This window comes from Salvelinus namaycush, chromosome 20, assembly GCF_016432855.1.
Source record: "Salvelinus namaycush isolate Seneca chromosome 20, SaNama_1.0, whole genome shotgun sequence".
Classification (NCBI taxonomy): domain Eukaryota; kingdom Metazoa; phylum Chordata; class Actinopteri; order Salmoniformes; family Salmonidae; genus Salvelinus; species Salvelinus namaycush.
Genome location: NC_052326.1, coordinates 31,586,263 through 31,603,823, shown reverse-complemented (window position 1 = coordinate 31,603,823; position 17,561 = coordinate 31,586,263). Strand labels below are relative to the sequence as shown.

The window sequence follows — 17,561 nt, the reverse complement described above, 5'->3', positions numbered from 1 at the left end:
AATGCATTCAACCGAAATGTCTTCCGCATTTAACCTAACCTCTCTGAATCAGAGGTGCTGGTGCTGCCTTAATCGACATATACACCTAAGGCCGTTGTTGTTGGAGGTTTACTGCCTTGCTCAAGGACAGAACAGCAGATTTTTCCACCTTGCCGGCTCGGGGATTCGAACCAGCGACATTTCAGTTACTTAAGCGCTAAGCTACCTGCATTGACATCCAATTGAACCAGATTTTTGAGTTATCATACATAGACTGTACCTCTCTGCAAGTTCTAAGATACTGTATTTATAATCAGTGGAAGTCATTGCAAACAACCAGTCTCCCCATCTCTGGTACCTTCAGGTAGAATTTTAGAACTCCCAAGGTGTGTGGTCTCAAGAGACATCGTTTGCATTGGGTAAAGAGAATGTTCCAACTTTTTGTGACCATGCACGCAGCTAGCTACATAACTAGCCCAGGTGAATAGCCCCCTGCACGAAAGTAACAATTACATGCCATAACATATAGAATGAGTGATTAACTGCTACGCAACACCCCAGATAAAATTTTATTTGTAAAGCTGTGGATATAGACAAAATGTGGCATAAATATGGTCAAATATGGAATTGACTACTACAGGGCTAGTCAAACTGTTCTCTCCGCTACCGGAGTACCAAGTCTTGGTCCAAGAGGCTTCACAACAGCTTCTACCCTCAAGCCATAAGACATTTGCATTGCCCCCCCTTTAAAATGCTGCTACTCTGTTATTATCTATGCATAGTCACTTTACCTCTACCTACATGTACATATGTCAACTTACCTGTACACATTGACTCTGTAACGGTAACCCTGTATATAGCCTCGCTACTGTTATTTTTAATTATTTGTTATATCTATTTTTTACTGAACACTTATTTTTCTTAAAACTGCATTGTTGGTTAAGGACATGTAAGCATTTCACTGTAAGGTCTACTACACCTGTTGTATTTGGCTCATATCACAATTAACATTTGATTTGACAACGACAAACCATGTTCATGTGTGTGAAAAGTAAAGTGTGATGAAGTGTCATATCACTATATAGAACAGAAAATGCATGACTTGGGTTAGTTTCCCATTTTAACATTAATAAATATTTATTATGTGTTTACATTTCAGGGAAATGTATTATCCATCAACTTGTCTACACAGAACACAACACAAAGTCAAGAATACACAGATTGTTTAGTCTTTGTAATAAAGCCACAGAAAGTCAGCTTTAAAAAAAAAAAGAATCTTAAATAAACAGCAGTTTGAGAAAACTATTGGAGGTCAAAAGTTTAATAGTGATTTCATTGGGTATAAGGACAAGAAAACAAAAAAGTTTGTTATCATCATTATATCTGGAGATCCTAATGAAGTTCACTTGACTGCAATATTGGCCCATCTATTTAAAAACTATTTCCATTGGCCTAAGGCACAGGAATACTAAAATATTATTCCTATTTCCTACTCATTACATGGTGGACCCCATGCAGTGACAAAGCTTAATGGTAATAACATATTGTTAAGGTGCAATAATTTGACCTTTAGAGTTCTGAAATATAGCCTTAAAATTAAACAAATCTCAAGTTGAGACGGGAAAGAGTTGACCTATTCCCAGATTTGCCCATTGTGCGTTTCCCGGTTAGTTTATACCAGCTATCAATCATACAAGATTCTGTTCCATTGAAAAGGGACATGAGGGGTAAGGGTACCAAGCAGAGTGTCTTTTAGGTAAGTAATTCAATTGTTTGACTTTCAGTTCCATAACCCATACCTCAATTGGGGTTGATTGTATGTCAACTAAATTTAAATCAACAAAATACTCTTAAATCAATTGTTGGAATTGCCCACTGTTTTAAATTATGACTTTTACATTTAAAAAAAATAATGAATTTAATTTAGATTAATTCCTTATAATGACAGAATAAAAATGGAACGAACTGACCCCAACCCGGACCCATTCTATCACATAAGCCTCCTACAGCTAGATTTGGGAAGCTCTGGAGGGCAACGCCTCTCAGAGGTTCCCATCCTTGAAGGAAACATGTAATCAATCTGTTGAAAATCCCCTGTTGTTCTTCATGAGCTAAAGTGGAGCCTAAAGCTCCCTTTTGATAAAAAAAAAAGAAGTGCTGCTGCATCACCGGGATGCCCCTCTATATTAGTTCACTAGCTAAAGCTACTTTAAATGGGGAAAAAGTAGCACAAGCAGAAAAACACACCACAAGAAAACCAAAAATGACATGAGCAAATCGGGGTGGTTGGGTGGGTAGGTGGGGGGAGGGCGGAGAAAAGGAGCTACGGAGGACCATTGAGTGTTCCAGCAGCACTTTATAGGGCCGGGGACCGACCAGGAAATGCCTGAGGGGGCCACAGATGGGCCTCTCAGAGAAGGGTGTCGTCAGTGCACCCTCCCTCCAGGCCGTAGCGGAACTCCTGCAGGTTGGAGACGCCGTAGAAGTGGATAAAGGCTGCCGCCACAACCAGGACGTGGAAGATCTGGTGGGAGTGGAACTGAGGAGAGAGGGAGGTCCGAGGCTGCTTACCATATGGCACCCTATTCTCTACTTAGTGCACTATTCCCATATGGCTCTGGTCAAAAGTAGTGCACTAAATAGGGAATGTATGTCCAAAGGCTCCTCTGGTTAGAGCATTGTGTTTGCAACACAAGTTCTAGCAGTTTGATTACTACATGGGCCACATATTCCTACAGTACAGCTCAGTACTATATAGGGAATAACCAGAGTCCTATGTGGCGTACTATATAGGGAATAACCACAGTGCAGAACATGTGTGACCGTAACTCACATCGCATTAAATGACGATAACATTATAATAATATAATAATATAATCATCGTCATATAAATGAGGACATGGGGTTAGTTCAGGAGCTAGCTACAAGCCTGCGTCTACATCCCAAATGGCAGCCTATATCCTATATAGTGCACCACTTGACCAGAGACCCATTTAGTATTTTCTTATGATCCCCAATTAGCCGCACTCTTTCTTGGGTCCCCCTATGGGCCCTGGCCAAAAGTAGCGCAGTATATATGGAAAAGGGTTACATTTTTTGCCTCTGTTACACACTTACCCAGATGTCACATTTGCCAGGGAAGTAGCGTTCGGGGATCCTGGCGGCGTACAGTCCGGCGCCAGTGATGTACATGGCGCCCATCAGGTAGAACCAGCCCATCTGTCCCACAGTGGTGGCCTTGACGAAGCCCTCCTCGATAGTGAAGTGCACTGTGGGGACGATGCCACTCAGTCCCAGGCCCATGAACACTCCTGTGAGAGACATGGAGGGGAAAGGTTGGTTGGTGGAAGCAAGAGCAGCTGGATCAGTCATAGTATAGGATACAATAAGATGGTCAAACTTATACCAGCTATTCACACACAAGTATAAGAAAAAAGCATTTCCTGATGATTTTCTCATGTTTTTAGCTGTTGTATTAAAACATTTACATATATGTCATTGCTCTGTATCCATGTCACAGTACACTCTCTGACAGGCTGGTTAATATGTGGTGCAGCACCTGCTCGTGTGGGCCGATGCGCGGGCGTGGAGAAGCGTTCCCACTGGGCCACTATGATGGCGGCAATGCCCAGCACACAGACAATGGTGAGGTAGATGAGGCGCGGCTGTGGGGAACAGTAGAACGAGTAGTAGAGCCAGGGCACAAATGAACCCATGATCAGCAGGGCAATACCCGAGTAGTCAAGTCTGAGGGAAAACAAAACACTGAGGTTAGAAGAGGAACATCCATTTAAATGACACTTTAAAGTAAAAAAAAAAACTGAAATGAAACGTCACATTTCTTTTCAGAAATACAGGAGAGCTAATCAAGAAAGAAATCTATATGAGCAAGAGGGAGGGGGGCATGCAGCCTTACTTGGAGAAGGTGCGGGACACTTTCTCAGAGTGGCAGTAGACGGTGTGAAAGAGCCAGGAAAAGCTGAGGCAGAGCACAGCACCCAGAAAAAACATCCCAAACACCACTTTCTCCTGCAGCGGGGCCATGAAGTACATGTTGGGCCGCAGAATGGTGTACGTGCCCAGACCAATAAACAGGATCAGCCCTGAGGGGTTGGAGAGGTGAGGCCATCATTTGTGGACCAGTAATCATATGGGGCATATCATGACAAATGAATATTAGCAATAGGAAGGGGTCTCTATGGGGCACACTGTATATACACAATGGGGGACACAATCAGGAGCATTGTAAATGGAAATGTGTTGTGTAAGAGGCACACTTCTTTGCTATGTAGTATAGATAAGTGATTGCACAATACATACAGTTGAAGTCAGAAGTTTACATACACTTAGGTTGGAGTTATTAAAACTCATTTTTCAACCACTCCACAAATTTCTTGTTAACAAACTATCGTTTTGGCAAGTCGGTTAGGACATCTACACATTTTTCCAACAATTGTTTCCAGACAGATTATTTCACTATCACAATTCCAGTGGGTCAGAAATTCACATACACTAAGTTGACTGTGCCTTTAAACAGCTTGGAAAATTCCAGAAATAGAAGCTTCTGATATGTAAATTTGCCTAATTTGAGTCAATTGGGGGTGTACCTGTGGATGTATTTCAAGGCCTACCTTCAAATTCAGTGCCACTGCTTGACATCATGGGAAAATCAAAAGAAATCAGCCAAAACCTAAAACTCTAGACCTCCACAAGTCTGGTTCATCCTTGGGAGCAATTTTCAAATGCCTGAAGGTACCACGTTCATCTGCTCAAACAATAGTACGCAAGTAAAAACACCATGGGACCACGCAGCCGTTATACCGCTCAGGAAGGAGACGCGTTCTGTCTCCTAGAGATGAACGTACTTTGGTGCAAAAAGTGCAAATCAATCCCAGAACAGCAGCAGAGGACCTTGTGAAGATGCTGGAGGAAACAGGTACAAAAGTATCTATATCCACAGTAAAACAAGTCCTATATTGACATAACCTGAAAGGCAGCTTAGCAAGGAAGACACCACTGCTCCAAAACCACCATAAAAAAGCCAGACTACGGTTTGCAACTGCACATGGGGACTTTTTGGAGAAATGTTCTCTGGTCTGATGAAACAAAAATAGAACTGTTTGGTCATAATGACCATCGTTATGTTTGGAGGAAAAAGGGGGAGGCTTGCAAGCCGAAGAACACCATCCCAACCGTGAAGCACGGTGGTGGCAGCATCATGTTGTGGGGGTGCTTTGCTGCAGGATGGTCTGGTGCACTTCACAAAATAGATGGTATCATGAAGAAAGGAAAATTATGTGGATATATTGAAGCAACATCTCAAAACAACAGTCAGGAAGTTAAAGCTTGGTCACAAATGGGTCTTCCAAATGGACAATGACCCCAAGCATACTTCCAAAGTTGTGGCAAAATGGCTTAAGGACAACAAAGTCAAGGTATTGGAGTGGCCATCACAAAGCCCTGACCTCAACCCTATAGAAAATTTGTGGGCGGAACTTAAAAAGCGTGTGCGAGCAAGGAGGCCAATAAACCTGACTCAGTTACATCAGCTCTGTCTGGAGGAACGGGCCAAAATTCACCCAACTTATTGTGGGAAGCTTGTGGAAGGCTACACGAAACATTTGACCCAAATTAAACAATTTAAAAGGCAATGCTACCAAATACTAATTAAGTATATGTAAACTTCTGACATTTCACATTCTTAAAATAAAGTGGTGATCCTAACTGACCAAAGACAGGGAATTTTTACGAGGATTAAATGTCAGGAATTGTGAAAAACTGAGTTTAAATGTACTTGGCTAAGGTATATGTAAACTTCCGACTTCAACTGTACATTGCTTAATGGCAGCATGCTGAACTTAGGACCTAGTGAATGTGCCCTAGTTGTGGGGATCATAGACTTGTGCTTCACTGCAACTTTATAGGCAATGGTGTGAGGTTCAACATGTGAGGATTCAGTCTCCTCATATATCTCACACACTCACTCACCCAGAAGGTGGGTCCAGATGTTGCCTGTTTCTGTGTGGATCCTGAAGATGCTTCCAAAGCATGCGCGGAAGGAGGGCATGGGGGGTCGGTGTCCATGCAGGAGGTAGTCGTTGTCCTTCAGCCACTCCGGCAGGACATGAAATGGGATAACCCTCCAGCTACCCTTCCACACCTTAAAACACAAGGGTTTAAGGCTACCATGAATGTCCTGTTCATCTCCCCACTCTTATTCTCTCTGTGTATGAAGTTAGACAGAGCAGCCATGGGGGCTGTTCCAGAAAGCAGGATCAATGAGTTAGCCAGCTAACTGTCCCAGAAATTCTGAAATAACTTCATCTTTTCGAGAAACATAGACTTGAAATGGGCATGGTATAATTGACTCGACAACCAACAACTCATATTCAAGTTTAGCTTTCTAAATGATTCAGAAAATCAAGAGATACTTTGGCTGCTTATCAAAGTTAGCTGGCTAACTTATTGATCCTGCCATCTGGAACAGCCCAATGATGCCTACTTTGTGCACAAACTCCTCCATCTTCTCCATTGCGTGGTGAGCCTGGAGGGGCAGCGTCAGGACCTCTTCCACCTCTTCATCCTCCTCATCAGGCAGAACTGAGGCCCCCTGCAGAGAGAGAATGTGATTTAGTTAGGCAAGTAGAGCATATGCCTTTGCAGTGCAGGATAAAAGTGAAAACATGGGAACGAATCCCAGTTGGTTTGGTCTACATTTCCCTGACCATTACTTAGGTGCGACCCCACCCAAGCTTAGCTCTATTGCCCAATGACCACTTAGATTTGTTTTGTCTTCAACTGGGGCATATTCACGAGGGTGCAACGCTATAGAACATTTAGATAGAAACTCATTTTGTAGAACAACCAGTTTGTTTGGATGTATAATAGGCCAATGGGGAGATCTGCAACGTTCTGAACTTTCACCTCTCTGAATACACCCCTGTGTTCACTAGACACGTTGGTGTTGGCTGATCACCTGAATCTTCCAAATGTTGATTTGGAAGATTCTGCGCCCGCTTTAGAAAATACCTAATACCTGTGGTAATCGAGGAGTTGAGTCAGGCAGCATTCCAAATGGCACCCTATATAGTGCACTACTTTTGACTTTTGAGCGCTGATCAAAATTTGAGCACTGTGTAGGGAATATGGTGCCATATTGGACGTAACCTGTCTCCCCCACTCTCACTTCTGACATCATGCCTTTCCCCGCTGTCTGCCGTCCCGTCTCCTCCAGCAGAGGTCCCAGCTCCATCAGCTCCACATCCGGGACCCGGCAGTCCTCTGAGATCCGACAGTCTGCATCACTCGCAGACCCGTTTCGGCCTGACATAGGGAGACTGCCTGATGACCTGTCCTCTGCCTGTGTGTACTACTAAAGCCTGACACTTAAGTCCGCAGTTGGCCCAGTGCTGAGGAGTCAAGAAATCACAGTGACAAATAAATACATTAGTTAATGTAGTTTTTCACTGAAATAACTTTATTACAAATTGTAACTAACTTCACCTGTGACAATTGGACCTGATGTGGACTTTGGTAGGTCTATATTTCCCACCGACAGTTGGTCCTTGCATTCAGCACTGAAGTAAAAATTGCAGCTTCCAGTATTACTTCTACATAACGTTACATTTTTACACCATCAACAGTCTTATGTCGTGAAAATATTCACTCGTTAAATGAGTATTTGACAACAGTTATGACGAATAAGCTACTCGGCTAACATGGCAGGAAGACCAAAATTGCTCTTGCGAGACGGCCGAAAAATGTAGTTAGCTAACGGTAACGTTAGCTGGCAGCTAACAAACAAAACTGGCAAAGACTTTGTCAGCTGGTTGGCTACCTTAGAACAAAGCAATCATACAATAGCATCCGAATAAACATGGAACTGGGATAACAAGATAACGACTCCAATAATATGATTTGGCTGACATGATTCATGACGTACACCAGCAAATTATAGCTAGCTAGAGCCCCAAGGTAACGTACGATAACCGCAGATGCTAGCATTACTAATGCCATTAGCTAGCATTATAGGCTAGCTAGTTAGCTTTCGCATACTCGAAGAAAACTGGTCACGTCTGGCTGTATCGAACCAATACCAAACACACTGACACAGTTGCAAATACAATGCTACAATATTGCTCATTGTTGAAGCTGGTTAACTTTTGCATTTTCACTCAGCGGACGTAGCTACCTGATACTCCAGACGTCAAAGGAAATGTGATCCCTTCCCGATTCTCACAAAAACAAGCCGAACCTCCGAACGAACAGTCACGCAGCACGGTTAACGAAAATGACAAGTCAATGCCAAGCAAAGAGTTTCAACTGGTTCTCATAAACAACGTAACATCGTCTCCATCTAGTGGTTAAAATTACAAATGTAAAATGTTTTAAAGTAACACCAAAATACTGTCTGTATATGTAGCCATTATATCAAATCAACATAGACTTAAGTGGTACACTGTTTTATTCCCAGGTCATGCACGTGCTTCTCCTATAAATGATTGAGTGGAATCACATTACCTCCATAATGGTGCCTGCATGAACCCCCAAACTTAACAATAGTGTATGTACAGTATGTGAAAAGTTGTCTTCAGAACTGAGCTGCCTAAACCACATTTTAGCAGCACAAGAAAGGCTCAATTAAAAATAGACCCTCATCCAGCTCTTTACTTGTGGATAGAGCTACTCCTACTTGTAAACCAACTCTCATCAGCAATTCCAATCTTCAATAATCCCTGTCAACAAAGGGGAACTGTACTGTAGTAGGCAGTGGAATTAGATAACATTTTTCCAACTACCACTCTGTCCCAGCATTTGGACTAAATTGTCTGCACCAAGCACAGATTACTCCTTGTTGTGACAGCATTCAACTGTCGCAATCAGAGCCACGTTGTTCTGGCAAACTGAATGTCCAAATTGTTAACCTCCACATTACAACAAGGGACCATATCTAAGGAATGGTCCAGTCAATACATAAAACAGGATTATGGATCCCGTATATGAGTGGAGGCAATTTGAAGTGGCAGAAATTTTTATTGTCTTTTCATAAACACAATCCATTTTTACAAAGACTGTAGTGCATTGCAGATTAAACTCTGAAATTATAATATATAAAACAAAAAGAGACTTGAATAATTATGCTCACACAATCTCACAGAAATACAATAAGAAATGGAGTCAGATCCCATACCCACTAGACACACATCAAAAAGCCCCACATGTGCCAAAATACAGTATAACACATCTCTACAGCAGCTGTAACACTTAAATGCACACACAACAAATGATATGCAATTAAAGTAAAGCTGCCTGGGCAGCCTCCTTATATTCAGCACTGCATCCCTGGGCATAATTCAGTTCAGTATGCGGCTTTATCTTTAATTATGTTCGCTCTGTCCTGTTTTTAGGAGGACTGCTCAAGGCTAAGTACATCAATAATAAATCAAAGCTTTAAAACCTCACCTAAAAATACAATTGTAGATATTAGCAGGAGATGGAGGCTAATAATACAAAGGTAGGACTTTGGTTCCAAGTGAGCATTTAATGCTCAACCTGTCTGCACTTACCATATGGGGCTTTTGGTAGTAAATTGATGCAGTGCTTTAAGCGGACTGAAAATGGTGCCCATACTTATTTTGGGTGCCAGTACTGTATATATTTAGGTGCTGGAACTCCGCAAAATCTTTGAGCCAATATTCTATAAGAGATGCCGGTACTCAAGCAGTAGTTCCGGCCCAACCAAGCACTGAATTGATGTCATTGTTGCATTGAGAAGGCCCATGCTGGGTGTGGCTGGGAGGATAGTTCCTAGGCTGGTGACTAGTAGGCGAAGCGCTGACTCTGCCGGTAGCCCAACTTGTCCAGGTTGGGGTTGCAAGCAAACTGGATCATGGGGGGTGGACCGCACATGAGCACCAAGGTGTCCTCACTGGGGGTGGGCAGGTGCTCCTGGATCATATCCACATTGATGAAGCCCTCACTGTACTCCCAGCCTGAGCGACACAAATTGATCATAATTCAGTCTTTCATGGGGTTGCAAACAAGTACCAATATGCTTAATGATTCTGCCATAAAACACACAAATTGCAAAAATATTTAGCTTCTATGTGGTAAATGGTACATGTGTATATAGATTGTGTATAGGCTTGTCTCCCATATTTAACATATTTAACTGGGTTCAAACACCTTCTGCTTCATTTTTCTGTATGTATGCGTGTATGTGTGTGTTATTTTACTGCTATAGGGATATAATTATTATGTTTTCACTCTTTATGTGATGCGCAATGCAGAGAACAGAAGAAGAATTATCATTGAATTCCACAGTGAATTATTGTAATGTTTGCTTATGCTTCAATTAATTCCATTTGGGATGGGTTGCCAATTTGAAATCTTGATGTCAACACTTGAGCAATGCAAGCAAAAGTCGATAGGCACATACCCTCGGGTGCCCTGTCCACTGAAAACCACAGCTTGAAGCGGTCTGGGTGTCTGGCCTGGACCTCCTCCAGCTCATCCCTCAGCAGGATATCCTTCTCAGTCTGCCATGAACACACCACACACAGACAGTTCAGTGTTAACTCTAAACCTAAGCAAACCTATGAACTATATCCACAGTGAAGCTAGTACAAAGCATTTACAGTATCTGTTCTTTATTTATATAGATGAACCCATTGATATTAAAAGTCTCTTTTAGGAGAGAGGCTAGTGTGAGCAGCGGCCACACACCTGGTTGGCATACAGCAGGCTGCAGGTGGTCCTGTCACTGGGGTCCTTCATGATAGCGCGCACCAGTTGTAGCATAGGGGTGATGCCTACAAATAGGGAAGGGAGTTCAGCACCAGGAACTAAAAGCGCTCACTCTACATTTACACATTTACCCATGGGCTATAACAAGACAACATTTAAGTGTTTAGGTTCAGAGTGCAGGGTTGCGAAGGGAAAGTTCACCTGTTCCTCCAGCTATCAGACCCACAGTACTGGCAACTTTTATCTCCGCAGGAGACTTCTTGTCTGTCTGAACTGCAAACTGCCCTGTTGAATGGAATGGGAGAAAGCAATGAGACAAAAATTATGCCAAAACATTCCAGAGATAATTTTCCTTTTCCAGTATGCTTGGGGAGCAAATGAACAACAGTTATCTGGTCCCAAATGGAAGACAGGATGATGGACACACCCAACAACTATGTTGTGGAACATTGTATCAAATAATACTGTGCGCATTAGTAAACATTTTAAGTGACAACACATTCTTTAGGCAGTGCTTTTCTGGAACCTTTGGGGAATGAAAGTTGCAAAATGTGATGTAGCAAGCCAGCAAATTGCTCAGAGATATTGTACATTTACTGTTGACTTATTCAGTAGACTTAAGGTTGACTATAAGTGTGTACACACAATCACTCAGCCAGCCACACCCAAGTACACAAAGCTAAAACCCCCATTCAATTAGAGACTGTGTACACAAAGCTAAAACCCCCATTCCATTAGAGACTGTGTACACAAAGCTAAAACCCCCATTCCATTAGAGACTGTGTACACAAAGCTAAAACCCCCATTCCATTAGAGACTGTGTACACAAAGCTAAAACCCCCATTCCATTAGAGACTGTGTACACAAAGCTAAAACCCCCATTCCATTAGAGACTGTGTACACAAAGCTAAAACCCCCATTCCATTAGAGACTGTGTACACAAAGCTAAAACCCCCATTCCATTAGAGACTGTGTACACAAAGCTAAAACCCCCATTCCATTAGAGACTGTGTACACAAAGCTAAAACCCCCATTCCATTAGAGACTGTGTACACAAAGCTAAAACCCCCATTCCATTAGAGACTGTGTACACAAAGCTAAAACCCCCATTCCATTAGAGACTGTGTACACAAAGCTAAAACCCCCATTCCATTAGAGACTGTGTACACAAAGCTAAAACCCCCATTCCATTAGAGACTGTGTACACAAAGCTAAAACCCCCATTCCATTAGAGACTGTGTACACAAAGCTAAAACCCCCATTCCATTAGAGACTGTGTACACAAAGCTAAAACCCCCATTCCATTAGACTGAGCGCATCCCAAATGGCACCAGATTCTCTAAAGATCAGACCCTTATGGGCCATGGTAAAAAAGAACGCACTAATATTAGGGCTGGGAATTGCCAGGGACCTCACGAAACGTAGGTGTCGATAAGATATGTATTGCAGCCTCCCGAGTGGCGCAGTGGTCTAAGGCACTGCATCGCTAGCTGTGCCACTAGAGATCCTGGTTCGAGTCCAGGCTCTGTCGCAGCCGGCCGCGCACAATTGGCCCAGTGTTAACCGGGATAGGGGAGGGTTTGGCCGGCAGGGATGTTCCTGTCCCATCACGCACTAGCGACTCCTGTGGCGGGCCGGGCGCAACGCACATTGACACGGTCGCCAGGTGTACGGTGTTTCCTCCGACACATTGGTGCAGCTGGCTTCCGGGTTAAGCGGGCGTTGTGTCAAGAAGCAGTGCGGCATGGCTGGGTTGTGTTTCGGAGGACGCACGGCTCTCGACCTTCGCCTCTCCTGAGTTCGTACGGGAGTTGCAGCGATAGGACAGGACTAACTACCAATTGCATACCACAGAATTGGGGAGAAAAAGGGGTAGATTTTTTAAAATAATATGTATTGAAATTCTCATGATTCTATATGTATTGCGATTTGATGTTCCAAACATATTGCTCACTATACGTCTGCTGCAAAGAGACGAGAAAGCATGAGAAAATGAGTTGATCAATGAGGGAAATAAAAGTGCTTTGGCACAGAGTTTTGGCACAGGTACAGCCAACTAGCGCTAGCTAATGCCATTTACATTAGCACTTTAAAAAATATATGTTTAACTTGTATTTTTGTTTAACAAATTGATACTTAGTCAAATACCGATATTATATCATCCAAAAATAACATTGCGATATGTATCTGTATCGACCAGTGTGCCTGGCACCTACTACCATACCATGTTCAAAGGCAGTTAAATCTTTTGTCTTGCCCATTCACCCTCTGAATGGCACACATGCATATGCCATGTCTCAATTGTTGCAATGCTTAAAAATCCTTCTTTAACCTGTCTCCTCCCATTCATCTACATAGACTTTAGTGGACTTTACAAGTGACATCAATAAGGGATCATAACTTTCACCTGGTCAGTCTGTCATGGAAAGAGCAGGTGTCCTTAATGTTTTGTACACTCAGTGCATATAGGTTACCATTTGGGACACATCATTAGTAAATATCAGGAGGGTGTGCCAGGCAGTGGACTGGTCGTACCATGCCCTCTGTACTCCAGCAGTCCTCCTGGTCCTCTGAAGTCCACCACATCTCCCAGGTGCAGACTCTCCAGGTACTGGGACATCTTGCCTCCATCAGGAAACTTGAGGTGCACATTACTGAAGTAGATCTGGGGAGGAATTTTCTACATTAAATATGGTTTGCAGATCAGGGTCCGTATATATCAAGCGCCTCACAGTAGCAGTGATTATTTAGGATTTGTTTTTCTCTTTTAGATCCCAAAGAATAAGATGATCTACTAACAGGTCCAGCATGTCATCACTCCTCCTACTACGACACGCTCGATACATATGGTAGTACTAGTGTTCAGTTTATTATATAAGACTGCTTTGACAAACCAAACATACCTTCACAACCAAGTCAACATATCCTTTGTTGTCGTCGCTGGACACAGGTGTGTATGGTCTGACTACCAGGCTGCCGTCAATACGGGCAGAGAGGTATACATGCTTCCCTAGATGAAACAAATAAGGTGATTAGAAACACAAAGACAACACTGATTGAAAACTGATAGGGTCATTTGGTGTGGCTTTATCCTCTGATTGTTCTGCTAAATGACTCATACACTAGAGGGCATTCAAGGACTGGGAAGCTAAGCGTTCTAGTTTCCATCAGTGCAATACAACGCCATCAAGTATTACGTTTTGAGGGTAGTTATAATGCTGGTGAGCTAAAGGACTATTTGAGAGTTGGGCCAGTAACCAAAAGGACGCTGATTTGAATCCCCAAGACGACTAGGTGAATAACAGGTAGATGTAAACTTGAGCAAGACACATAACCTTAATTGCTCCTGTAAGTCTCTCTGGATAAGAGGGTCTGCTAAATTTTGAAAGTGTATTTCTATTAATGGCATGGCACTGTATCAAATAATAATCAATTATCAAACACTGTCACTTGACAAAAGACTTACCTACAGGCAGCCCCAGGATATGTTCTGCTGAGGGAAGTCGAAAGCGGAACCTGCGAGTATCATGGCTGATCACCTATGGAAAGAGGCCAAAGACATATCGAACTATTCATACATTGGTTTTGTCAAATAGTGTGTAAATTCAATGCAAAGCCATCTACTACAAACATTCGGTTAAATGTTAGACAAAAATGATTTCCATGGAGTATATAATTGAATTAAGCACAGGCCTCTGACGCACATAGCAAAAATGTCTAATTTATTTCAATAGCACACATGTACCTCTTTATCGATGAGCGTTAGCTGGTATTTCTGGGTAGGGTCAAGCAAGGTGACTGGAGGCTTTTTCTTCTTGCCTAGGTAGAGGGCTATAATTATGCCCACAGTGGACAGCAATAACACCCCAGCAGTCACAGCTACCGTCGAGAACTAAATACAAAACAGAAAGAAGATTGTTTTGGCATAATCCATGTATAACATGGCTACTGTTGAAAAAATAAAACAAAAATAAGGGAAGCAGATGTAAACAGATATTGGACTGTTTAAATGGGCAATCTGCAGTTCGTACATCAATTTTTGGACTTAAATTAATGTTATATAGATAATGATTCTTGAAGAATATCACTTACAAATGCCTGATGAACTTAGTTGAACTGTCAAACCCCTTCAGTACCCAAAATATAACCATGTTTTACACTAATATTCGTTTACATTTACAATGTTTACAAACTGTATAGCCTCAAAACATGCTTGAAACTATCATTTTGATATAGTGGATGGTCAGTCCTTGCATCCAAAGCTCTGTTTTTGAATTTAAGAGGTTACACTTCTCCAGGCCCACCACTCAGCTTTTTACCAAAACACAGGCAGTGTTTGCTTTGTTATTGTTTCAACTAAGGATTGGCCCTTTAAATAAAAGGTGATAAACTCAGAAACCAAACTCATAAGGGGAATTTTCATATTGCAAATGCCCTGCTATTATACATGAAATTACTTCAAGCAGTCATTGTCAGGCATAATATTCTGTCTCAGAACAATAAATCTGTTTAAGGATAAAGTACAAAAGGTAATCAGCTTGTGTAGGCTACTAACAGTACTTGAGTAGTTCTTTAAATACAACCAATGTCAGACAATTAGAAGTTTACTGCGCCACTGAACAAAAATAAAACGCAACATACAATGTCAAAGATTTTACTGAGTTAGTTCATATAGATAAGTAAATTGAAATAAATTCATTGGGCCCTAATCTATGGATTTCACATGACTGGGAATACAGATATGCATCTGTTGGTCAAAGACACATTAAAAGGTAGGGGCGTGGATCAGAAAACAGGTCAGTATCTGGTGTGACCACCATTTGCCTCATGAAGCACAACACTACTCCTTCGCATAGAGCTGATCAGGTTGTTGATTGTGGCCTGTGGAAAGGAACCCACTCCTCTTCAATGGCTGTGCGAATTTTCTGGATATTGGTGGGTACTGGAACACATGATCGTACACGTCGATCCAGAGCATCCCAAACATGCTCAAATGGTTGACAGGCCATAGAAGTGGGACATTTTCCGCTTCCAGGAATTGTGTACAGATCCTTGCGTCACAGGGCTGTGCATTATCATGCTGAAACATGAGGTGATGGATAATTGGCATGACAACGGGCCTCAGGATCTCGTCACGGTATCTCTGTGCATTCAAATTGCCATAAATAAAATGCAATAGTGTTCGTTGCCCGTAGCTTATGACTGCCCATACCATAACCCCACCATTGGGCATTCTTTTCACAACGTTGACATCAGCAAATCACTCACCCACATGACCCCATACACGCTATCTGCCATCTGCCCGGTAGAGTTGAAACTGGGATTAATCCATTTAGAGCCCACTTCTCCAGCGTGCCAGTGGCCATCGAAGGTGAGCATTTGCCCATTGAAGTCAGTTAGGACACCGAACTGCAGTCAGGTCGCCAACCTGCAGAAAGGTCAAGACCCTGGTGAGGACGACAAGCACGCAGATGAGCTTCCCGGAGACGGTTTCTGACAGTCTGTGCAGAAATTATTCAGTTGTGCAAACCCACAGTTTCATCAGCTGTCCGGGTGACTGGTCTCAGACGATCCTGGAGGTGAAGAAGTCGGATGTGGAGTTCCTGGGCTGGCGGGGTTACACATGGTCTGCAGTTATGAGGCCGTTTGGACCTACTGCCTAATTCTCCAAAACATTGGATGCATTTAGAGTGGCATTTTTTGTAACGTCTCCAACAGAATGTTATTTAATCAGCTTCTTGATATGCCACACCTGTTAGGTGGATGGATTATCTTGGCAAATGAGAAATGCTCTCTAAAAAGGGATGTAAACAAATTTGTGCACAACATTTGGGAGAAATAAGCTTTTTGTGCATGGAACATTTCTAGGATTTTTTTATTTAATCTCATGAAACCAACACGTTACTTGTGGCACTTATTTTTGTTCAGTAAATTATGGTATTTGCTATTATCTAAGCTGAAATAAGCTTCACTTGCTTGCTTAGATGGCTGTTAACACGTTGTCAGATGTACCAGGAGAGTTGGTTGCTTGGCAGACTGCTAGCCAAGATGAGTCGCCTGCACAAGTTTACAACATGAGTTTAAATTCTTATTCGTCGTATGTACAGGATACAAATAGTATACACTGTCCAACGAAATGCTTACTGTACTTGAGTCACTTAGCTAACTGCACTAGGCTAGTTAGTGATCTTTTAATCAGGTCAATCTCAGAGACAAATCTTCCAATTCTGTGCATTTAATTTGACATAATATGACCAGTTCAGGGCAGATAAATTATCTGACAGGGAGTGACAGCTGCGGTGCCTTGTTACTGCTCTCTGTTTAACTTATCAAAGTAAGTTACCGCGTTAGCTGACAGGCTACTTTTCTACTACCACCACAGACAAAAAAAGGAAACCAAAGTAACCCTGGAAATAATTTCGACAGGATATTCTTACCAATGCGTACTTCATGGCGATTCCGAATCCTCAGCGCAAGGTCACATTAGTGAAGCAAAGAACTACTTGGCTCTCTAGTTAGCTTCTCATCAGAGAAGGCACACCCCCGAAAAAAGATTGAGTTGACGGAAGGGCGTATTTAGCGGTTACACCAAATTTGTACAACATCCGTTGGAGAGAAGCGGAAATGCCACCGATTTATACAGCAGCACGATTATGATACAATAGGGAGTATACCAGATTTGTTCTCTTCTCAAGTCAAATTATATATTCTACCATGAAAGTATACTGAACAAAAATATAAACGCAATATGCAACACATTCAGAGACTTTACCGAGTTACGATATGACGAAATCAGTCAATTGAAATACATTCAGTTAAGAACAAAGACAGCCTGC

General features: G+C 42.3%; 2 protein-coding genes across 6 annotated transcripts; both read right to left on the bottom strand.

The window, feature by feature from the left end:
• Nucleotides 1-1,103: 1,103 nt before the first annotated feature.
• LOC120065241 (adiponectin receptor protein 1) lies at nucleotides 1,104-8,277 on the bottom strand. Of its 5 annotated transcripts, none has more exons than XM_039016060.1 (9): nucleotides 8,171-8,277; nucleotides 7,483-7,556; nucleotides 7,016-7,388; nucleotides 6,482-6,589; nucleotides 5,968-6,139; nucleotides 3,896-4,082; nucleotides 3,539-3,726; nucleotides 3,097-3,290; nucleotides 1,104-2,518 (listed from the first exon to the last, which is right to left on the bottom strand). In XM_039016060.1, the coding sequence occupies exons 3-9, from the start codon at nucleotides 7,307-7,309 to the stop codon at nucleotides 2,390-2,392; spliced, it is 1,272 nt and encodes a 423-aa protein (XP_038871988.1). In that variant the 5' UTR covers nucleotides 7,310-7,388; nucleotides 7,483-7,556; nucleotides 8,171-8,277; the 3' UTR covers nucleotides 1,104-2,389. The 5 variants fall into 5 exon arrangements, with proteins under 5 accessions (XP_038871988.1, XP_038871990.1, XP_038871989.1 ...); XM_039016062.1 differs by having other exon boundaries at nucleotides 7,166-7,388; XM_039016061.1 differs by lacking the exon at nucleotides 7,483-7,556.
• A 715-nt stretch (nucleotides 8,278-8,992) lies between these two features.
• LOC120065240 (NADH-cytochrome b5 reductase 3-like) lies at nucleotides 8,993-17,177 on the bottom strand. The gene is made up of 9 exons (XM_039016059.1): nucleotides 17,163-17,177; nucleotides 14,471-14,617; nucleotides 14,192-14,264; nucleotides 13,629-13,735; nucleotides 13,261-13,390; nucleotides 10,927-11,010; nucleotides 10,705-10,790; nucleotides 10,418-10,517; nucleotides 8,993-9,971 (listed from the first exon to the last, which is right to left on the bottom strand). Exons 1-9 carry the CDS (start codon nucleotides 17,175-17,177, stop codon nucleotides 9,799-9,801), a joined length of 915 nt encoding a protein of 304 aa, XP_038871987.1. The 3' UTR covers nucleotides 8,993-9,798.
• Between the last annotated feature and the right edge of the window lie 384 nt (nucleotides 17,178-17,561).

Coding starts and splice junctions, on each gene's coding strand:
- LOC120065240 (XM_039016059.1), bottom strand. Junction 10,518..10,704: donor GCCTGCTGTATGCCAACCAG/GTGTGTGGCCGC, acceptor TGTTCATGGCAG/ACTGAGAAGGATATCCTGCT. Junction 9,972..10,417: donor AGTGGACAGGGCACCCGAGG/GTATGTGCCTAT, acceptor TGTGTCGCTCAG/GCTGGGAGTACAGTGAGGGC.
- LOC120065241 (XM_039016060.1), bottom strand. CDS start 7,309: ATGTCAGGCCGAAACGGGTCTGCGAGTGATGCAGACTGTCGGATCTCA. Junction 3,727..3,895: donor GTGTCCCGCACCTTCTCCAA/GTAAGGCTGCAT, acceptor GTTTTCCCTCAG/ACTTGACTACTCGGGTATTG. Junction 3,291..3,538: donor GCATCGGCCCACACGAGCAG/GTGCTGCACCAC, acceptor TGTCTCTCACAG/GAGTGTTCATGGGCCTGGGA.